At 49.0% G+C, this 22,420-nt stretch overlaps 2 protein-coding genes across 10 annotated transcripts in view; both read left to right on the forward strand.

Annotated features, from left to right (window-relative positions):
* Positions 1–1,170: 1,170 nt before the first annotated feature.
* On the forward strand, positions 1,171–9,219 carry RAD51D (RAD51 paralog D). Of its 2 annotated transcripts, none has more exons than XM_080368034.1 (10): positions 1,171–1,475; positions 2,680–2,741; positions 2,899–3,017; positions 3,773–3,854; positions 3,974–4,108; positions 4,541–4,636; positions 4,823–4,913; positions 5,760–5,830; positions 6,747–6,914; positions 7,598–9,219. In XM_080368034.1, the coding sequence occupies exons 1-10, from the start codon at positions 1,394–1,396 to the stop codon at positions 7,679–7,681; spliced, it is 990 nt and encodes a 329-aa protein (XP_080224160.1). In that variant the 5' UTR covers positions 1,171–1,393; the 3' UTR covers positions 7,682–9,219. The 2 variants fall into 2 exon arrangements, with proteins under 2 accessions (XP_080224160.1, XP_080224159.1); XM_080368033.1 differs by lacking the exon at positions 1,171–1,475 and adding an exon at positions 1,493–2,590.
* A 609-nt stretch (positions 9,220–9,828) lies between these two features.
* RFFL (ring finger and FYVE like domain containing E3 ubiquitin protein ligase) overlaps positions 9,829–22,420 on the forward strand; it is a 33,982-nt gene continuing 21,390 nt past the window's right edge. Inside the window, exon 1 of one of the 8 annotated variants that reach the window (XM_080367962.1) lies at positions 9,829–10,031. Coding sequence is in view for 1 of the 8 variants with exons in the window: in XM_080367959.1 (XP_080224085.1) it covers positions 21,611–21,710 (100 nt within the window). In the remaining 7 variants the exon portion in view is untranslated. The other 7 variants (XM_080367960.1, XM_080367965.1, XM_080367964.1 and 4 more) reach the window with 7 other exon arrangements.

Genomic DNA, 22,420 nt, shown 5'->3' on the forward strand with positions numbered 1-22,420 from the left:
CCCCAGCTGACTGCATGCCCTTCCAGAAGCACCCTTAGGTGTTAGCAGCCAGAGAGGTTTTTTTGTTTGCTGAGGCTGTGGAGGGCACTACTGGGTGGAGACTGCTAGTGCTTCCTATCAGGCAGGACTGGGAGCTCCACTGGGGACCATGGCTGGGCCCAGTGTGGGGAGCAGGGCAGGGAATGGGGGCACAGCCCCTTGCTGGGCACAGGATGAGGGGGAAATACTGAGGCCTGAGCAACAGGTCCTGATCCAAAGCTGCACTCTCGATGAACCTGCCAACAAAATGTTATATATACATATTTATGTTTGTGTATGCATCTAATCATTAGCAAAATATGTATGATCATTATTGAAATATGTACCTTAGACAGAATGTAGTTGTTAGCCAAGGTATAGTGCATCCTTCCTGGCTTAGAGGCAGGTGGTCAAGGCTATGAAACCAGGTATGTGGCCTTGTTTGCAAACTGGTGTGAAAATCCAGCAGATAGGGAGGGCTTCCCTGGTTTCCCCCCAAGCCCTGCCAGGCTGCGGTAGGATCTGAATGAAACCAGATGTCCCCACATTTGAAATCGGGTGGGCTTCTTTATTCAACAGTATCAAAGCTAGACTGTCTTTGGGGAGACCTCACCTAGGAGCGGACATGCTGCACAGGACCTCCTGACTGCTGGGAAAGGTCCTCCAAGCCCCCGATGCAGCTGGGGCTCCTAGCGCCTGCGGGGCGGGATGGTGGTGAGGTATTATGGGAAAGTGATGAGATATTAAGGCAGGCGGGGAGGATGTATTAAGGGGAGGCGATGACTTATTAAGGCAGGTGGTGATGACGTATTAAGGGGAGGTGATGACTTAAGGCAGGCGGTAATGTACCTTTCTTAACTACTATGGTCTGCCACGAGTAGCAGCAATTAGGTGCATCGCCCATCTCGTTCTGTTCTTGCTGTATTGTGTCACGATTTATTTCACTTGCTGTTCCATTGCTTTACATGCACGTAAAGATCAATTCGCTGCTGTCTCGAAGTCCCGTGCCCCCCGTGCTGCCCCGGCCCGGGGGGGGGGGGGGGCGCAGCCCCGCGCCCCGCCCGGCCCTTCCGCCGCGCGCAGGAAGCGGGAAGGGGAGCGGGCCGGGGGGGGGGCCGGGATAGGGGGAGGGACTTTTGGGGCGCAAGGGACGGCGTGGGAAGCCCGTGGAGGGGGCTTGGGCACGTCTGCTGGGCCGCCCCGGGGGCTCCCTCGGCAGCGCTCGCCGTCGGCGCCCATCTCAGCCCCAGCCCGGGTGGCATCTCTTCAGCGTGTGCCCCCCCGGGGGGGCGGCCCTGGCGGGACAGCGGCACTGAGGGGACATCCCATCTCCTCCGCAGGTCCCCGCTCTCATCCCGGCCGAGGGGGGCAGGACATGGTGGTCCTACGGGCTGGGCTCTGCCCCGGTCTCACCGAGGAGATGATCGGGCTCCTCCGGGCCAGCGGCATTCGGACGGGTAACGGGGCGGAGGGGCCGGGGGGGCGCGGGGGGCAGCCCTTGCGCCTCGGGGGTGGCATCGTGCCCTGGTCCCCTGCAGGGCCGGCTGCCACGGCGTGGGTGGACTGTGGGGCATCCCCTGGAGAGCATCCCCTGCCTCTTGGCTTTGGCTTGTGGCCCTGGAGCTGCCCAGGGGCGAGGGGGGCCTTAGAGCCCCGGGGGGGCGCAGGGCGGGGGGCGCAGGCTGGCTCCATGCATGCGTTGGGCACTGTCAGCCTAGGCGGTTGCAGCTCCAGCCTCTTTGCCCGCATCACCCCACCCCCTGGCAGGGGGGTGGCACGATACCCCTCCCGTGGGGTCCCCGCTGGGTGTCCCCTGGGTACCCCTGGGTGGTCAGGGCTTCTCTGTAGGAGCAGGAGAGTGTCAGGATGTGGTAGGGGTCTCTACAGAGACTCTCTGAAGGCCAAGCAATTACAGCTTTTAAAAAGGTATTTGGGGAGGGTTTGTGCATTTTTTCCCTCTGAAAAATGCCCAGCCCCCCGGCACACTGCACCCTGGGCACCTCCTGCTCTTAGAGGGGAAGGCAAACACTTCAGGTAGATTCTTTACTTGCTCTGGGAAACTGGATTAGAGCTGAGAAAAAACCCATTTTATTCTTGTTAAATGGATCCTGTGGATGCTGGAGCCACAGATGTTGTAATCCTTGTTTTTCGCTATAGGAATTGCTTTTTAGCCTCTTTCCCCGCCCCCCCCCCCCCCCGCCAATAACATACACATCTATCTGAAGAAATTAATCTTGAGAGTGGTTCCTGGGAGCAGAGATGGGGCTACTAGTTCTTCTCATTCCTGTGGCTTTAGCGCCCCCTGGCATGGCCAGGGCTGGCACCTGGGGTCAGTCAGGAGGGGACTCTCTTAGCTCACCCCAGCTATCAAACAGCACTGGGCAGCTCTTGAGCAAAACAGAGAATTTTTACCAGCTTCTCTCCCTGATCTGTTTTGCAAGAAATTATTTGTTTTGCAACGGGCGGCAGGGCCATCTCAGAGGAAAAACTCCAGTGCTCCATTCGGTCAGGCATCCTGCTTGCCCACTTGAAGTGTCGGCAGAGGACACAGACGTTTTGCCTGTTGGTGCAGGCAGGTTTTGTCTAAACTGGTCATCTCTTTGGTGCTCGGGGTCTGTCCAGCTTTGGCTTCGAACTTCTTGTCCCTCGTGTTATTTGCAGTGGTAGACTTTGTGTCATCAGACCTCGAGGACATTGCCCAGAAGTGTTCCCTGTCTTACAAGGTAAAGGGCAGCTCCTGAGTCCTGCTATGTTACCTGGGGAGCTCAGAGCTGTTTGGCTCACAGCTCAGTTGGGTGTGCCTGGGGGGACCTTCTGCAGCAGACGTTGATGGCTCTGGACTTTCTCAGTCCTGTTTCCAGACATTTCTGTGCCCACCAGGTGCTGGTTGCAGTGAGACGTGTGCTTCTGGCCCAGTTCTCTGCCTTCCCCGCCAATGGAGCAGACCTCTACGAGGAGCTCAAGAGCTCCACGGCCATCCTGCCCACTGGGAGCCCAAGGTGGGTGCATCATCTGGCGAGCCAGCAGGTCTGCCCGGGGCTGGGCTTACTGCGAAAGGCCATGGTTGCCCAGCACAGGCTTTGAATTTCAATGTGCTGGTGCCCTGAGCAGGCTCAGTGGTGTCCAAACCATCCCCAGCAGCTGTTTTAAAAACTTCCAGCCTGGCTCTGCCTTTTTGTGAGCAAGACGTGATTATTCTTCATGTCCTGTGGCTGCAGAGCCAGCTGGTCTGTGTCCCTTGAGGGAATGACACTGACGTTGCCGCTGTCCTTGCGAGAGCCTGCACACCCTTTGGGAAGTGGTGGTGTGTCTCGCTTCTAGACTAGACAACGTGCTGCCTTCAACCTTTCCCTGGAGGGCTGCAGAGATGAGGGTTGTGGATCTGGGAGGACTATTGAGTGATGATGGTGCAAACTGTCTAGATCAGGCATGGAAATGAGTTAGTCCATTGCTTGTCCTTGTTTCTTCTTTTCTGCTGTCTGCTCGCTGGGCTGTTACAGTGACTACGCAGAGAAACCCTGGGTATTCAGGCCTTGCTCCCAGGACCACAGCTCTTCTGCAGCTCAGGACCGTCCTCTTGTAGCCCCCATGATGCAGAGAGGGAAGATGGGAAGGAAGGAGCAGAGCCTGAGGCACTTGTCTGCATTTGGGAAGGGGACTGTAGGGATAAATACCTGGGAACTGATGCTTCCTGATGCCCCTGTCATTCTGGCTGAAGGGGTGTTGATAATCCCACCATGTGTTTAACCTGTAGCCTGGACCAGCTGCTGGACTCTGGGCTGTACACGGGGGAAGTGACGGAGCTCATGGGAGCACCTGGCAGTGGGAAGACACAGGTGAGTGAGACAGAGGAGAGGGGAGGGGACAGGACAGGTAGGATGGAGATGATGCCTTCAGGCACATGAAGCAGAGGGACCTGGGAGGGCTGGCTGACACCAGTTCCCTGCCTCTCCAGGTGTGCCTGGGCATTTCGGTCAGTGTATCTCTTGGCCTCAAGCAACATGTCCTGTTTCTCGATTCCACGGGGGGATTCACCGCCTCCCGTGTCTACCAGATGCTTCGAGCCCAGACAGAGGATGAGGAAGAGCAGGCAGGTTCCCCTGAAGCTGGTCCCTGCATGTGCACTAACGCTGCCTTGGCTCTTGCCTGCAGGCAGCCCCCAGAGATGGGTTGTCTGTCCAGCTCTGCCTTGGTCCCTGTGGGCTTTTTGGGGTCCAGCCTTTTCCTCCCATGGGCCGGTGGGTTCTGTGCTCAGGGACAGACACTGCACTTTGGGTTTTTTTCTTGGGAAGAAGAGGAGGGCTTATTGTAGTTGGTCACTTCCACTCCCTGAGCTCAATCCATGTTGATTTTTCTGTCAGTGCAATGGGGACAACAGTGTTTGTGGGGTAGAGGCAGATGTGGAAGAGATAAGGGACCATGGCATGGTATAAACGCAAAGAGCTGGAAGCAGCTGGGGCAGGGGGAATATAACAAGTCCTGGAGGGGTCGAGGCTGTTGGTGATGCCACTTTGTGCTGCAGCTGGAGGCTCTGCAGCGGATCCAGGTAGTCCGTGTGTTTGACATCTATGAAGTGCTGAGTGCCTTGCAGGAGCTGCGGGATCACCTCTCCCAGCAGGTAGGAGTGAGGGTCCGGGCTTTTCTCCCTTCCCCAGAGCTGCAGGGAGGGCAGAAGGGCTTGTGTGCCTGACGAGTGACGCTGTATCACCCTGTCCTGAGGATATTTGCACCTCTGTGCAGCTCACGACCTCCAGAACTGCTGGATTCGTTACTCCGCATTGCACAGGGTGCCTCCTTCTTTCAGGTCGTGAGCTCCATGGGACCTGTCAAGGTCGTGGTGATCGACTCTGTCTCATCTGTGATTTACCCACTGCTGGGCGGCAAGCAGTCAGAGGGTGAGCTACTTCGTTAGGATGTGCAATGAGGTTGCAGACCTCTCTGCTCATCCTGAAGAGCATTTTCCTCCCACGTGTGCTGTGCCTGGAGCTGGGGCAGGACAGATGTGGGTGCGACTGCTCCCAGCTTTTCCTTCACGGCTGAATAAAAGGGGAATCTGCTGGCAGTGCTATTAGCAAACATTCAACCTGGCTGGGGCTGTGCCAGCTCATGCCAGTGGTCTGAAACCTGGCCAGGGGACAGAGGAGGCACTGGCCTGTTTGCCCACAGATGAAAACCTCTGCTCACAGTGTCAGAGATACATTGTGGTCGCTGGCACAGTTTGCAAAGCTCCCCTGAGGCTCATGCTGCCAGAAAGGACCATAAACCAGGAGTGAGGGGCTTTCGGCTGGCTGAGATGTCAAGGAGGCCCCTCAGACACCTTCCAGAGGGTCTTGCATGCATGGGTAGCAGCCAGTGCTATCACGGGTCCCCTCGCAGTCATGGGCTGTAGGAAATGAAGCTGTGAGCTGGAGGGATGGGTTCTGTACCTGTTAAATCAACCTGACTAGCTTTGTCTGAAGCTACCGGTGCTTTTGTAGGGTTTTTTTGCCTTTTAAGATGGGAAAGGAGGGGATGGGGCAACTTGGGGATTGGTCTGTCCATGCCACATCCATTTGGCTGGATGGAGCGTGCTGGTACAATGGGTACATTTGCGTGCTGGGAATGGAAATGTGTTGAAAAGTGTTCAGGAACACCAGCACTGGGACTAAATCCAGTGCTTGTGCAAACCTAGATGTCACCTGCCTCCAGGATGTACTTTGGGAGCTGATGCCGAAGCATCCGAATGCTTTGTCCTTCTCCAGGTTTGGCCATCATGATGCAGCTGGCTAGGGAGCTGAAGACTCTGGCCAGGGAGTTCAGCCTTGCTGTTGTGGTGAGTGCTGCTGTGCCTTGTCCTTCATGTCCTGGCATGTGCCATGGCCCTGGCAAGGCTTTGGGGGAGCCCCTGGGAGGGGGGACCCCACTCCCAGCTAAGCATGAGCAAGAGGCCTGTATCCCATGGCGCTCTGGTCCCCGACTCTGCTTCTCTGCAGCCCACAGATGTCTTGCTCCTGCAAGTGTGGAGCAAGAACAGGGCTGATTTGCTGCCTGCTTTTATTGCTGTCCTCTACCAACAAGGCATCCACTTGATTGAGCAAGGTAGAGTTAAGTACAGACAGATTGAAAGGTTGTTTGTATTTATTTTTGATATAACACCATTCATTTAAGGGGCAGGCCAGCTTACTAAGTAACCTCTTGCTCAGTTACCTTGGAGGAACTGCAGGGGATTGCATCATCCCAAATGAGCTGGGGACTGGAAGGGGCCCTGCTCTAGCCTTCCCCAGCTCTTGGCCAAGCAATTACATTTGCTTCAATGCACCCAGACCGGTTCCTGGGACCACAATTAATGTGTTTGAACTGGGAAGGCCACGAGAGAAAATGGTGGTCTGCTGAACCTGGCACGGGGAGGCATCGAGGCAGTCCTGCCCTTTGATGAGTGATAAAGTGACAGGCACAGGGAGCCTGGGAGAACACTTGGAGCCTCCCAGTTGAACTTTGCAGGTGGCTTCAGTACCAGGAGTCACTGCAGCCTGCAGATAGGAGCGAGCTCCTACCTGAGTATGTGCCTGGGACAGTTGCATGGGCTATGTTTGGAAGGGATGGCATGGGTGTGCCAGAAGGAGGGCTCAGGATGGAGACAAAATTTCATAAAGTAGCTATGGGCCATTATCTCCTGGTGATCTCCAGTATTCCATTGCACGGAGTGGCACTGCTGTTCCCAGGTGCTGATAAGCCTGTTTGTGCTGCAGGTGACTAACCAGGTGACAAGGGACAGCAGCACCAGTCAACTGAAGCCAGCCCTTGGCCGCTCCTGGAGTTTTGTGCCCAGCACCCGGGTGCTGCTGGAGAACAAAGAAGCCACCCAGGAGAAAGCCACCACGCAGCGCTTGGCTTCCTTGGCAAAGTCACCCCGGCAGGTGAGGCTGCTTGGAGAGACCCTGGTAATGGAGGAACATCTCTGTGACCTGGAGCGGGCTTTGGAGCAGAGGGAGGCTTCTGCTGGGGGTAGGGCAGGATCAGACCTTGCTGAGTGACCCTTGGCAATGGGAGAGGAGCCAATGCAGCCTGGTTGTGTGCTGTGGAAGGGAGGAACATCTGTTCCAAACAGCCTGAGCTTGTATTTATGGGCATGTTAAATGAGCGGCACCACTTCCAATCCAGGTCATGGTGTTCCTCGTGCTTGTCTCGCTCTCCTGATGGCGTGTGGGCAGTGAGAGTCCTGTGGAAATGGCTTTGACACCTGCAGAGGTGACTTTGGCTTGAATCCTGCCTATGTTGCCTGAGCCTCCTGGCTCTGAGCCTGCTCTGCTGCCTGATCCAATAGGTTTGGAAGTGGTGGTGTGCTGGGCAGCAAAATGTATGCTGGATGTGCTAAATAATAGTGTGTCTGGGGAAATCTCGGAGCAAAATGTTCTTTCTTTACTAAATTGCATTCTTAATTTGTATCTCTGTGTTCAGCAGACCTAGTTAAAATGAGGGCACCAGCAGAAAGAAATCCTCCAGGGGATGTAATTGGGGAATTTTGGCTCTGGGGCAGGTGATGGAGTGATGCAGAGTCCCTGCAGTGTGAGGTTTAGCTCCTCTCTGTTTCTCCTTGCAGCCGATGGGGATACAGGTGGAGCTGGATATTGGAAATGGTGATGTGCAGGAGCTGAGCCCTGTGACACCCACACAGGGGCTCTGATGTGGGTGGAAAAGCAAATACCAAGGTCCAAGAGAGCTGCAAAAAAAGCTGGCAATCACGCTGTACAGTTTTACAGACTGACTGAGAGACCTGCAGCTCCAGGAAGGACCAACATGAAGAAGCTTTTGTTGTTCTGCACTAGGGAGAAAATGAGCATGGGGTTCCCTGGAGATCTTGCCTCAGCAGATGCTGCCTACAGTGGCTGGGCTGTGTGGGCAGCATGATAACCAGGTTCTGTCCTCTGCTGCAGGCTTGTCTACAACAGCAGAGCCTGCCCTGTCCTAAGGTGTTGGCTTGGGACCAGCTGGCGTGTCCCTGCACAAACCTATGACTCATTGTGGTGTTTTTGTTCCCCCCCATAACGCGCTGCCCTCTGGTCCTAGAGCTCTGCTCGTCCTTGGGCAGCCCACAGTAGTCTTGGTTCAGAAATAAAATAAAAAAAAAAGATGATGTACGCTGCTGTGGTTGTTGAGAGCTGGAATTCAATTAATGGTGAATGCTGTTAATTCAAATTTTGAGGTTTAGTCCCTAGCAGGACTGGGGTGGGACAGGCTGTTGATGAGCTGGGACATAATCAGATGCTTGACCTGACCTTGTCCCCAGGGTAACACCAGGCTCTGCAGGGAGCTGCTGGTATTTCTGGGGCACTGCTGTGCTGTGTAAAGAATTGCTGTTAACTGATAAAGGTTATGATCTGGATCAGCTGGGGTGGGTGAGCCTGACTGACATCAGCTGGCCCTGTCTGATGCTCAAGGACCTGCTTAATTGCATGTGGTGAAGTTTAAAATAATCTCCTCTTGCTCCAGCGCTTTCCAGCTGCTCTTGCCTGCTCTGGGCAACCTCCTGGGTGCTTGTGCAGTGCCAGGGAGGAGGTGGGAGGCTGGGGTGGAGCGTGGCCTCTCCTCTCGATCCCAGGTGTTGTAGACACCCTCATCCTCTGCTTAATAAGAACCCTCCCTGGCGGGTGAGCTGAGCTATGGCTTGTACTTCCAAGGCTGTGGATGCAGATTGTGGGGCCTGGGACTCATCAGGGTGTGCTTGTTAGACTAGTAATACATCAGTACAGCTCCTGGAGCCTTCTAAGGCTGTGCTGGGCCAAGAGGAGTCTGATGCAGTCAGAATTTGAGTGCTAATTTCTCTAGAGTAGTCATAACACTGTACAGCCCTCTATTCCTGAGCAAATAGCTGCTGTAGGGAAGCGAAGCAGCTGTAGGAAGCAGTGAAAAGGGGTATGTGAAGGCATGTTTTGGTTTCCCAAGAGGCAGTGGCCAGGTCTCAACACAGATTTTTATTTTGCACATCTGTCAGAGCCGTGCTTCCTGGGAAAGAGAGCTCTTGATGCTCCCAGGGCTCTGATTTACAGGGGGGTCCCACCTCCTCCATCGTGGCCACCCAGCCACCGCAGCCCTGTGTGCATGGCTGTGGGAAAGGCTGTGCTCCCAGCAGGTCCTGCCCGAGGCAGGGGAACGTGCCAAAGCAATGTGAGTTGTACCATGAAACAGTTTTCAGTATAAATAAATGTATTTTAAAGTTGTGTATTTATTTGTATTTCTGGGTTTTCCAAGCTTGGGAGGGGAGGATTGGCCCCAGGGATTGCAGCCTGGCTGGCTGGGGTGAGGAGCAGGATGGTTTTCCTGTCTGCTGGAGGCCTGCGCTGGTGGGGCTGATCCTTAGAGCAGGAAATGTAGTTTGTTACGGCTCTTGAAGCTGTGAACCAAGAGCTGCTACACACAAATTCCAACCAAAACCGCAGGCTACTATTTTATCTCTTTCCCTGAGGTTCTGTAGGGGAAGCAAAGCTCTCAAGGGGGAGTGTGGAGCAGGGGAAGAGCCACCCAGAGACCTCTTTAGTTATATTTGAACCAAGGGGGCTTTCTTGCTGTCTCCTTGCCTTAAACTAGCAGGAGGAGAAGGGGAACTGCCCGCTTCGAACCCTGCACCAGCCTCAGTGTGCCACCAGCCTCAGTGTGCCACCAGCCTCAGTGTGCCACCAGCCACGCGCCTAGCGTGCATCTTTGCTGTGGTACCTGGGAAATGACAAAAGAAACTGCTCTTGCGCTTAGTCACTGGGTTGCAGTCACGGGACAGTGATTCAACCGGGACAGTGCCAGTCAGATGGGAAGAGACTGGGGAAAGGTGATGGACGTGTGGGCTGTGCTCCTCCAAGGCCAGCTATCCCAGGCTTTTGGGCATAGCTGTGCCTGGGGGGATTTTCTCTCTGTGGCAATCAGCTAATTGCAGCTGCAGGAGGTTTTGTGCCCTCTTGGGAAACAGCTGGATAGGTCGGGGAAGACGCGTGATACGGGGCACGGCTGAGCTGCTGGTGGCAGCTCCTGGGGTGGCTGCTGAGGTAGGTGGCAAGTTGCGGGGGGTGAGGGGGTGGGTGACAGCGATGTCCTGAATTTCTGGCTGCATCGCTGCAAGGAAGGTGTTGCTGTGGGTGCTGTTTATTGCTCACTGCGGGGACAGCAGAAAGGTTCAGGCTATGGGAATCTGTTACCTGATCTGGAAAAACTTGACTTCTTACTCAAGCTGATTTGTTCTGAATTTGCATAGTAAAATTAAGCTGAAAGGAGATCCTGGCCTAAAAATCCTAACTCAGCCTTTCTCCTCTGTGCTCAGACGGGCACTTCTGCAGCCCTGGAAGAAGGGTGCTGTGCCGGCGTGCAGGGGACATCCCCTCTCCCTGCTCTTCCCTGGTGCCTAAATCAGCTGGAAAACAGCTGGAAAGGCCTGGAGCAGGTGGTACAACCTGTCCCAAGGCAGACAGGGCACCCCTCGCCCCAAGCAGTGACGATACCTTTTGGCACTGAGGGCTCATTTGAGCTGGATATGCATAAAATACATATATAAGTGTGTGTTTATCCGTATTGTGTGCATATATGTGTGTGTGTATCTATATATGGGGGTGTACACGTCTGCATGTATATGGCTGTGTGTATAGATCTGTTTATGGGTGTACTGTATGTATATGTATGCATCTCGTGCGATGCAGCTACGACCTGTGCACCCAGCAGAAACTCCTCTGAAACCCATGGGACACCTCCGCAAGCTCCGCTCCGCGCTGCCCGGGCCGGGTCTCGAACCGTTGGCCCTCAGAGCCGCCGCGCCCCGCGGGCGGCGCTGCCCTCTCGGCCTGCTGAGGGCACTAGTGAAGCCGCCGCGCCGCCAGGGGCGCGCCGCCCGCTGCGCCGTAGCTCGCCGCTCTCCGGGCGCCGCTCTGGCCGGCCGCTCGGTGGCTGGGCGCCGCGGTGGGCAGTTGCCATAGCGCCGCTGCCGCGCCGAGCGGAGGGTCCGGGGTCGCCCGCGGCCCGGCCCCGCCGCCCCCTCCGGGACGGGGCTGCCGAAGGAGGCAGGTGAGGTGGCTGGGGTGCTGCCAGTGGTTGGGGGGGCTGCCAGGGCCGGCGGAGGTGGGGCCGTGGCTGCTAAGTGGGGGGAGGTGTATGGGTGTGAGGCCTTGGGGGGGCTGCTGGGGTTTGGGGGTGCAGGGCCGTGAGGAGGGAGCCGGGGTTTGGGGGCACAGGGCCGTGAGGGGGGAGCCGGGGTTTGGGGGTGAGGGGGGAGCCGGGGTTTGGGGACACAGGGCCGTGAGGGGGGAGCCGGGGTTTGGGGGCACAGGGCCGTGAGGGGGGAGCCGGGGTTTGGGGGCGCAGGGCCGTGAGGGGGGAGCCGGGGTTTGGGGGCGCAGGGCCGTGAGGGGGGAGCCGGGGTTTGGGGGCACAGGGCTGTGTGGGGGGAGCCGGGGTTTGGGGGTGAGGGGGGAGCCGGGGTTTGGGGGCACAGGGTCGTGAGGGGGGAGCCGGGGTTTGGGGGCACAGGGCCGTGAGGGGGGAGCCGGGGTTTGGGGGTGAGGGGCAGGGAGGGGGGAGCCGGGGTTTGGGGGTGAGGGGCCGTGAGGGGGGAGCCGGGGTTTGGGGGTGAGGGGGGAGCTGGGGTTTGGGGGCACAGGGCCGTGCGGGGGGAGCCGGGGTTTGGGGGCACAGGGCCGTGAGGGGGGAGCCGGGGTTTGGGGGTGAGGGGGGAGCCGGGGTTTGGGGGCACAGGGCCGTGAAGGGGGAGCCGGCGTTTGGGGGCGCAGGGCCGTGAGGGGGGAGCCGGGTTTTGGGGGTGAGGGGCAGGGAGGGGGCTTCCCGAGCTGGGAGAGTGTGCAGGGGAGGGAGAGGCAGGTGAATGTGGGCGCCGTGGGGCAGTGGGGTCGCCATTGAGGGTTACCAGGGGGCTGTGGGGTGGGAGAACGATGGTGGGTTGAGGGTGATGTCAAGTGTGGGGACGTGGGGCAGGAGGGGGCTGCCATGGCCTGGGGGGCACCAGGCAGGGGGAAAATAGGGCTGTTGGGACCAGGGCATGCAGGGGGACTGGGAGAGGCTGGAGGGAGGATGAAAGCCACTGGATTTTAGTTTTGGAGAGATGAGGTAAAGGGGCTCCCTCCCACGGAGTGCCTGCAGGGTTTCCCTAATGAGGCCGGCTGGGACTGGGGTACAGCCTCCTTTCTCATTTAGAAAGTGGCATTTAGAAACACTTTCCTTTTCGGAGTTATGCTCCCAAAGGCACTTTGAGTTTTAGTAAGTTCTGCTCAAAATGCAGTGAGAACTGAGGAATTCTGGATAAGCGCCAGCCTTCAGTACAACTCCTTGCTTAAATTGTTGTCTCTTTGCATTTTAGCATGCCTAAGGTATTAATTGGTTTGGTACAGTGGCAGCGAACCTGGGGTGGGTGATGCTTCATTGGTGGCAAGGACCCAAGTTTTTTTCTTAACAAGGAACCCTGCCTTGCTTCTGCTCGAAATCGGGGGGGTGCAGCAGTGTGAAAGCTGTGCAGGTCTGTCCTTTGCCACAGAAGGCAAAAGGAGTTCAGAAAATAAAGTACTCAAGTGCTCTTCAGAACAGTTTGTTCCTGTGAGCTGGTCAAGGTGCTTCCTGTGGAGAAAGGGTTGATGTATCAGCAAATGAGTTTCTTGCCGGTATTCCAGTATGTGATTGCAGGTTAATAAATGTAAACTCACTCTGGTGAGAACGTGCACGCAGTCCAGCCTGAGCCTTTACAGGTCAGGGACTTGGCAAAATAGCTAAGGATGAATGCGCTCAATGTTTTGACCCTGTGATAAGCAAGCTGTTGCACTTGATAGTTTCATGTGTTTTCAAACAGTGCAAGGGTGGACAGACTTACTCAGATACTGTAGAGGTAAGTAAGTTTTATGATTCTTTGATTAAGATATGTTCAGGGTAATGTTTAATTTGCTGAGACATAAAAAGGTTTTGTTCGTGTGTTTTGTTTGAGCTCACTTCCTCCTCTCCCTCCTCTCTGAAGCAGAACTTGCCTTCCACGGGTAGGGCAGGAGGTCTTGGATGTTGTTTTTGGAGAACTGTTTCATGGCAGTGTTCTGCTCTTTCTAACCTGACTATGGAATTGGTAAAGAGCTTAGCATATTTACAAAACACATTTTTTTAGTGCTCCATTTCATTAGGATGAGAAATGACAGGTGCATTGTAAGTTAGCATTACATTGTAGTAGGTTGTATTTCAAAACTTTGAAGCTCGTATTTTAAGATAAATTATCATTAAGGCATATACATGATTACATGAAACAAAAAGTGTGTTAACCCTTTGCCTTTTCCAGGGCCAAGAAGTGGAACAGAAAGCTGTGAGCATTAAATGTTGTTTCTTACTAATTCCAGATCCTTGAATTTACCTACTGCCACCCATCAAAGACTGTTATGTCCTTAACATGTTTTATGTTCACAGTGATGGGGAGGGGGATCTTGCATTCATTCTTTGTAAACATAATTGCTTTTGGTAGAACAACTGGGTCTAATGAAACAAACCAATTTATTTTGGCTTTTGTTGTGTTTTTAATTATGGGCAATTCTCTCTGCTGTGTGAAGCTGGGTGCAGAGTTACCTGGCTGCAGCACCCTGTTTGCATACCCACTCAGCTCGTAGCAATTGAATTGCTCAAGTTTTATGCTGAATTTGACTAGTTTTAAAGCCGTCATTTAAGTATGGTGTTTTAATTGTAGGGTAGAAAAGATAGGCTGACTTTCAGCGAGGCTTAATATTTCTCATTGTCAGGTACATGTGATTAGGCTCTTAGGAGTCAACTTGGAATGAGAGCTGAAAGCAATACTCTGCAATAAGAGTATACAAGGAGTAATATATATTAAATATATTTTGGGGTTGGTGGTCACTAGTTGAGTTTGACTGAAATGTATCTTCTTTTCTCCAGGCTTTCAGTTTTCTCTTTACTGTGGTTGACTTCTGTATGATTTTGTGTTGCTTTGTTTTTTGTTTTTGGGTTTTGTTTGTGTTTTTTTTTAATTGTGTAATTTTCACTTGTTATGCAACTTTGTACCACGGTTTGTTGCTTATAACAACTTAGATTATAAACTCTTCAATCAGGCTAGAGTGTGATTTCTCTTGAATTGCCAGTGCTATATATAGAAGGGTTATTAAAACTTCTGCTTTAGACTTTGAACCACCTTTTGCATGGCGGAAGGGTGTAAGCAGATTTTCATGCAGTCATCTGCTGTGATGTTCTTACAGCTGTGTGCTTGCCTGTGACTCACCTGGACCTGCGTTGGAGGCAGGCTTTAGAGCTAGACAGGCTGTGTGTCTGACCCAGTACTGCAGCTTTGTGTCCTCATGTCTAGCCAGCTAAAATGCTGTCCTCATCTAGTGTGTGTTGGTTTCACTGTAATACATGTAGGAAAATTTGTGTTTAATTAGGTTTAGGCTACCTTCCCATCCCTTATAGAAAGAGTGCATTTTCATATATACATAGGATATCTCAGAGTGTCTCTTCTCCAAAGCCTGAGGGACAGAGAGGTTTCTTACCCAAAGGTAAGAAATTAGAAAGTACGCTGAACCAAGTACTTGGTGCTTAATAAAACTCTTTGCAGGCAGAAGGATAATGTGAGGTGCAGATAATTGTGCGCATGTGTCCCTTTTTTGGACACAACTGCGTGTGAACTGCTGCTGACCAGGGAAAGAGGATCTAATGGTATGTGATATTAAAAACCGAGGGAACTCAGTACTTTTCCTTAGTGTGAGCTCTGACTACAAGCACAGCATGGCTTTAAATTACCTGAATATTGCTAGCAGCCTGGTGTGGGCTAAATACTTAAGTATTGATCTAGCTTCTCAGGGAAGTGTTGTGGTCAATGATACGGTAAGGTCTGCGCTGCTGCATTGACACTGCTATTTATCTGCCTGCGCTTTGTCATCTGTACTTAAAATGTATTCATGTGGTGCAAACGTTTCTCCAGCCCTCTCCTGATTGCCTGCTTCCATCGTGAAACCCCAGCCCGCCTCCTGCTCCCCAAAGTAATTCCAGTCATTAGTCTCGATAGTGCCTATCTGTCTCTCCCCATATCAAGCTTGTCTTCCTCTGCTTCCCAGGGACTGTCATTACAAGAAGCCAGAAATTAGTACTTTGAACCTCTACCAGCTGTCATTTAGGGAGCATGGAATGCTTTGCAAGGATGAATAAGTGTAATCTCTGTTTCACGGGTGGGGAGAATCGCATCGCTGCTGAATTGATGTCAGAAACTGAACTCATCTGCATGCCAGGTCTTCTAGCCACCTGATGGTATGTCCCTCCAAAGCTGATTATTCAGTCTTCAAAGAACATTGCAAGGTTGAGAAAAGTTTTATTTAGGGGAACAAGAGTATGACTGTCAGATCAAGAATTCAAATTTAGTGTTAGTTGCTTCCTTCTCTCTCAGCCAGTTCCCTCAGAACTGAGAGATGGCTTATCCTAACCTCTGAAAATCCTTTTTGGCTTTTTTAATTTATGTTCCCGTAAGGGACTTTCTTTAAAAAGAATTGTTGCTTTCTGAGACACTGTTTATTCTTCTCAGTGTCTGTAAAATCTACAATTTTTTCATGTTAATTGCTCTTGAGGTTCTCACTTTACTCAGAAATGTTAATTAGGCTTCTTTCACTAATGCCCTCCGGCTTCTCTGCCACAGTCTTGGAATAGGAACTTCCACATTGTATTTAAGCGGAGAATAAAACATTGATTTAACATAAGCTCTTTTTATGCTGCCATCTTCTTATTTGTATTTGGAAGATTGGGGGATATGCTGATAAGAATATACTTAAGCTACAAGGTATACTTTAGTATACTTTGAATGGTCTAGACTGATGTTAGGTGAGATTTTAAACAGGGAAATTTAAAATGCTGTTTTCTGGGAGTAGCTTGTTGCATAGGAACCCCTGCTGCAGACAATTCCTTTGGGTGTTATATATTCTTTATATACACATGGATAACTTCAAATTGCAGTGTCACAAGTGGCATCATTGAATCAATGCCACTTACCATGTGCATGAGCTTATATTGGTTTGGCTGGCTCGCCAAATGAGTCAGAAACCATAATATTGCAGCCTGTGGAAGTCCAGACTGAAACTGATGTGACACCACTTTTTGTTGATGTTAAAACACCTTGCTTAGAAAGCAGTTGCCACTGGCATCAGGGAATGACTTCCATGTTTCATTCACCCAGCTGCTTGGAGTCATTGGAATCACACAGATTAATAATTTCTCCAGTGCTGTGTTTAAGGACATGCTCCGCAAGGTTGGTAAGTTTTCTTCCATGAGAATGTTGGTGCTCCTGAGGACTTTGCCTGAGCCACAGTTACTTGGAAAACTACTGAGTGGCGGCGTTCCCAGGAAGGGAGGGTTGGTTGGTGAACAGCAAGTTAGTGCTCTGCTCTAGTTTGGTGTTAAAATAATCACGACTGGGCTGGAACCGCAACTGGTACTGATGCTCTGTTGCAGTGAGGAATCCCTCTTCTGTAGGATTGCCTTTGAATTTGTTTTATACATATCTTAAAATGGAGCTTTTATTCATCTCATGGAATGGATTTCTTTATAGATACTTGGATTTGATAATGTGGAGATCAAACAGGCCCATGGTTTCCTGAACAGGCTTTAAAAATTGCAAGTTCACCATTAAAAGAAGGGAAATATTTCTCAGTTTCGATTTACAAAATAACTTTTTTTCCTGAATCCTTGAGCCTCTTCCTATATATGCCCTGTGTTCTGGGCTAGCAGCAGACGGATAAGATGTCAAGCTTGATAGATTGTTGGAGCTGTTTTTTGGTAGCTAAACAATAATGAAACTGTTGTATGCTTGCAGGGAAACACTGCTCTCTGTGTGTGGACTTTGTCCTGCAGAAAGTTTCAATTGTTCCAAAAAAGGGCGATTTCTAAAATGCAGCTTCTGTGGCTAGTCGCACAGCTGTCTAAATTACTGGCTGTCTTGAGGCCATTATACAAGCATTACAAAATACTTTGGAAACAGTTTATTTTTCAGATTCCAAATAAAGTGTCGATTTCAAAGTCCCTTTTGACTATATAATCAAAAAAAGCAGAAATTGAAACTAGTGTTTATATAGAGACTGATTTATGCTGTCAGAGCTCAGAACACAGGTTTCTTCCAGTCAGAGGCTGATAGTCGCATTAATTCGTACCTTATGTTTCTGGGATTGAGAGGCTTATCAGTTGTTGCATGTAATCATGTATTTACTTGCTGGCATAGTCAAATCTCATCTGTCATTGTGCATCTTTTTGTGCAAAGGGCTCTTGGGTAAGAGGAGTAAGATCTTGTCTCTGGTATAGAAGAGAAGTGAGAGGGAGTTGATGTAGGTATTTAGTAAAAATAAAGCCCCAAACCTCAGCCTTCTTTTCAACAAACTTCTTGGTTTTTCCATTCCTGTTGTTACTTACACTTCTTGCTTCTTATTTGCTTCTCTGCCATGAAGACAAATCACAGACAGAGATTTTGCAATGGAAGTAATGAAACCAAGAATGTCTTTCTGTGTGAAGTAAGAAATTCCTGAAAAGAACTGAAATATGTTGTTCAGCTTGTTGCTGGAGCTTCAGGAGTGAATTACAATGCCTACAAAATGTGCATAGAGAATGCAGCTGGAATGCAAAGCACCAGTAAATTACTACTTGTATATAGCAAAATAATGCACTTAAAAACAAAGTACTTGCAGCATTTCTTTTTATCTGCTGATGTCTGCCTTCAGAGACATCTTACATCTGCAAATAGCTTTATCTGATCGTCGTGAATGGGGCTGATACCATCTCTGAACTCTTCCATGGGTGAAAACCTATTTAAAGATTTTCAGAATGTCTATTTTAGAGATAATATGTTGCACATTTAATACAGTTTTAGTTCCTTCACCTTTTGTTGTGCGAAATGCCATTTTATCACATTTTCAAACAATGTGTTCAACTGCATATAATGAAGTATTTTCATACAACAGAATGTAGGCCAAACCCAAGCCTAATTAATGAAAGGCTTTACTTTGTCTAAGTTAAGTAAGATGATCATTCTTGGAAGGAGTCCTGTCTCTTTTGTCGGTGTTTTCCAAATGGTGTTCTGCTAAAACCTGAAGTAACTTGGTAAGAGATTGTTATGGAGGCCTAAGCTTATTTTTGTTTTTTACTTCTGAATGTGGCTCTTAATAATAGGAGCTAAGGATTTCATTGTTCTGCTTGGAATAGCAGATGCAAGCTTGAAATTAAATCTGTAATACGCGGTAGTATTTCCTAAAAATTCCCCTAATAAAAGCAAATGTGAAGAAAACGATGTAAACTATTACTGTCTACTGTATGCTTGACTGATCAGCTTTAATCCTTGGTTATGGAGGAAGCAGTCTAAAAATATTTTTGGAACCTTCAGAACTTTTATTTAAAAGGGAATTTTTACAACATTCACAACAGATTTAAAATCTAAAAATCCTAGATGTTTTTCTAAACAGCAATTTGATAGTGTGCTGCCTCCTTCAGACGTTTTTCTTGTCTCAAGTACCAAGAATGTCTGTCTGGTTTTTTGGTGGGTTGTTTTTTCTTTTTGACAAGGCCACATTTGGCAGTGAAACTTTTATTTTTAAGTTAAAATGCCCCATTAAGTAAAAACAAACCTTTTTGAGCAATATTTTATTCTGCATGCTGTAGAGTTCAAACCAAAAAAACCCCAACAACAAAAAACCCTCCAAAAAACTGGACTTGCATTGTCTTTTGCACTTACATGAAATGTAAAGTTGGCCTCAAAATTGTCATCTTGTCCCTTTTTTTTATTTAATATTTGTGTGTGTTGTTCCAATGTTAAATTGTTAGGATGCTTTGCAAAAGTGCAAGGAACTTGTTCACTACAAGCATTTCTTCCCAGAAATGCCTTACTACTGTGAGCTGTGATAGTTCTCTGAAAGTATTTAATTCTATTATGAATACAGTACTGCTTTGAAGAAAAGAAAAATTAGCTTGTGTTCCCTGATGAGGTATGACCTGTATTTTACATATGGAAAACTGAGGCACAGAGGATTGAAGTGGCCCAGATGCACAGCGCCTCTGTAACAGAGCTAGAAAATGAAACCAAAAATCCTCAGCCCCAATTGTCCCATATTATTTATCCCATCACTAATCTGAAAGTAATTACCCAATGGAATTTGCAGAACTTTAGGTGTTTTGTTTTTTTTTAAATAGGAATAACTGGTATGTGATTTTGTATGTGTAGTCAGAAATGGAGCAGTTTCTGCTGAACTATTGAACTGAGAAAAGTAGAACTCAAAACAGAAGAAAGTTCATGTTGATGTTATCAGGTTAGTGTTGGAAAAGATTGTGTCGCAGGGAGCAGCTTAGCAGCAGAAGTCCTAGTCTGCTTGTGCTGAAATGTCAGATAAGTTGTTATTTATTTGGGATCTGAGAATAGAAGTGAAGATGTTTTGAGGCTTTATTTAAAAAAAAATATGTGTTTTTTGTTGTTAAAGGGCTGTGTGAAAGTACATGATGCATAGTATCTGTTCCCAACTTCCATGATGGTTGGTATGTTTTTTTTTCCTGAATGCCTCACCACCAGGATTTAGTCTAATACAAAATCTTGTCTGTCATTTTACAAAGCAAACAAACACAGAATGGAAACAGAGGTGCTCTTCCCGGTTACAGAGAAGCAAAATGAAAATGTGGTGATGCCTGTGTACTGCAACGGTTGAGGAAAAAAACCCCAAGGCAAGCTAAAAACCCAAAATGAAATAGATTTATTGGTTTATAAACCCCACTGATTTCTGGAGCACTGACTCATAATGTCTGAATGCTTGGGCTTGCCAAAAGCTGTGAACTGAAATGTGACCCTCGTCTGCTTGTCGGCTTGGGCCATATACGGGAAACTTCCTCCTCATGGCAAAGGTAGGGAACCCAGAAGATGCAGGTCCTTAAAGGCTGTTTGAAGCTTTCAATACTTAGTATCCTCTCAGCCTTCTTTTTAAAATAAATTTTGTACAAGTTGGATGCAAGAATGATTCAATGCAATCCTGACTTTCTGCTTGGATCAACATTTATAAATTGCAGCAGTTTCAGGTGAACTGTGCCTTTGCTGCTGCTGTTGGCACTTCACACAGGTGCTTAAAATGTTTGACAGTTTTAATGATCTGCCATACTATATGTATACAGATATGGCAATTAAGGAAAATTAGCTTTTTTGGGGTCATGGCTTTAGTTCCAAATATTTACTTGTATTATTTGTACTGATGATGTAGCTCAGCTCCTGTGCGAGCTCTTGCAGAATTTCAGGGATGTTGCCCTTCAACTTGGTAGCCAAAAATATGGGACAAAGCCCAGATTTTGGTCTGCATTGGATTTGGTTTCCTAGTCGTTACTGTTCTGCAGAGATTGAGGTTGGCAGAAGAGAGGCATGGCAACTGAACAAGGGCAAGTGGTAAAGAAACCAATTTAGAATCTTTGAAACAAACACTGTAGATGGTTGGAAATGGGATTTTTCACAACATCTCTCCTGGGAATGCTGTAAGGAGTTCATGCTAGTCCTGCTGATACACTGGATGGTAAGGCTTGACCTTTCCCTCAGTTTTCAGGCTCTTAACCAGGGCTGCATGTAAGCAATGTTGAATTTCAAACGCTTCAGTGCTAAATGGAGATTAGCACAAAAATAATAGTTAATATTTATGGAAATGCTTTAAGAGTGCAACTTCAAAGTCTCTCTCCTTTTCACCCATACTAAGTTACTTCAAATGAGGGTGGGGTATTTTTCCTTGACTGCAGTTGAGGTGACTAAGCCATAAATAAACTGACCATTTTCTATTGTGATACCTTTTGCCTCAGTAACGTTTTAGTGTTCAGGTTTGTTGCTTTTCGGTGCTGTGTTCAACATCCCGGACCTTTCCTTAACTGCTGACAAATTCCTAAGTATTTCTGCAGTCTGGGGGGACAGAGCTTTCCACACTGTTTTAGATGTGACGTATGTGCTGGTCTTTGTACATGTCTACTGAAGGAAATAATATGCAGTTGCATTTTATTCTATTTCAGCACCTAGTTTGGATTTGAATTCAGATTAATTTGGAATAGGCATAGCTACAAAATGAGTCTGCAGTGTTTGTACTTGTTATGATGTGCCTTGATTATATACATTCAGATCTTTTTCAGTCTAGCCAAATAAAAATGATCTTTTTTTTTCAGGCTACAGTTAAATAGGTTAAAGGTTCCCTACGAGCCTGCAGAGATCTTTGTTGTGTGCAATTCTACTGCACGTGCACTTTTCCACATGCATAAATTCCATGGGGTTTAGGTTGTTTTTTCTACCAACAGCTGCTGAAATAAGGGGTGGGGTGGGGGGAAGAGTAGTCTTTGTGTATAAGGAATTTTGAGGCTGTCTTATGATTTTTTTGGGGGGAAAGGGATTTAGAAGTTTACTGTTTAAAAATAACACTGAAGCTTGGCATGAAAAGTAATTTACAGTATTTCCAACTGGTGGTATAGCTTATCAGCAAACACCCTCGATTCTGGGTGTCTGAGAGACAGCGATAGCATGAAGTCTTTAGAGCATTAGTGCTAAATTCAACCCCAATTTCAGACAAACTTAATGTAATTCTGACTGATACTGTACCACCTCCAACCCAAGCTCAGCTGTTGGATGAGTAACGCTGCAAGACTTAAGGCTGTGTTTATAACTGTCTCTATTTTGGGAACAGCTGCTTTAGAGTGCTTTATCTCTCTGAATCCTTGCACACCAGGTGGGATAGCGGGTTTCTGTGTACATTGCTGCAATTTGTAGTGAGATGCCTCCTGTTTTCTGTGTCCCTCCCCTGCCTCTGTAAATTGGGGATAAGGTTTTTATAAGTTTCAGGAGCTCTGTCTGGGATAATGACTCTTTCTCCTCTGTTCCACTGTCCCCATATGCTTGTGCATCATTCCAAAGATGAACTGTTGATGAATATGTAATTTATCCAGTTGGAGAGAAACCTCCAGGCACAATGAGACAAGATGTGCAGCTGTCATCATAGGCCTCCTGGGCCAGAGATTTCAACGGAAATAGCTTCATCTCTTTTTATCTGAAGTGGGAACTGTAGCAATATGATGAAAATACAAACTGACATGCTTTCTCTTCCCCTTTTTTCTCCAGCTCCCTGCATTCCCCCCATTAAGGAGAACAGTATCATTAAAACCATCCAACAGTGGATACCTTCTTCCATGGTGAAAGCTGTTCCCTTGATGTCCCTGGTTAAATTGTGGAACTGCTCCTGCTTGTTTGTAATATCTGAGTGCTGAAGTTGTTTAGTTCACAGCAGTCTTTTGCAGCACAGCAGAAACTTAATTTGGGCAACTTCCTGTTCTGAGCAATGTAAAATTTGCAAAGCAAGTGAGGTATTTGTAGCGTTATCAGGAGGAAGATCCCCTGAAAAGCTGATATTCTGCCTGTGGAGACCATTTCTGGCTGTCAGGT

Source organism: Falco punctatus, assembly GCF_963210335.1.
Source record: "Falco punctatus genome assembly, chromosome: 1".
NCBI lineage: Eukaryota > Metazoa > Chordata > Aves > Falconiformes > Falconidae > Falco > Falco punctatus.

What these genes read in the sequence shown, in the direction of transcription:
- RAD51D (XM_080368033.1), top strand. Translation starts at nt 2,278, where the DNA reads ATGGGGCTACTAGTTCTTCTCATTCCTGTGGCTTTAGCGCCCCCTGGC. An exon ending in AGTGTTCCCTGTCTTACAAG is followed by an intron (nt 2,742 to 2,898) that starts GTAAAGGGCAGC and finishes TGTGCCCACCAG; the next exon opens with GTGCTGGTTGCAGTGAGACG. An exon ending in CTGCCCACTGGGAGCCCAAG is followed by an intron (nt 3,018 to 3,772) that starts GTGGGTGCATCA and finishes TTTAACCTGTAG; the next exon opens with CCTGGACCAGCTGCTGGACT.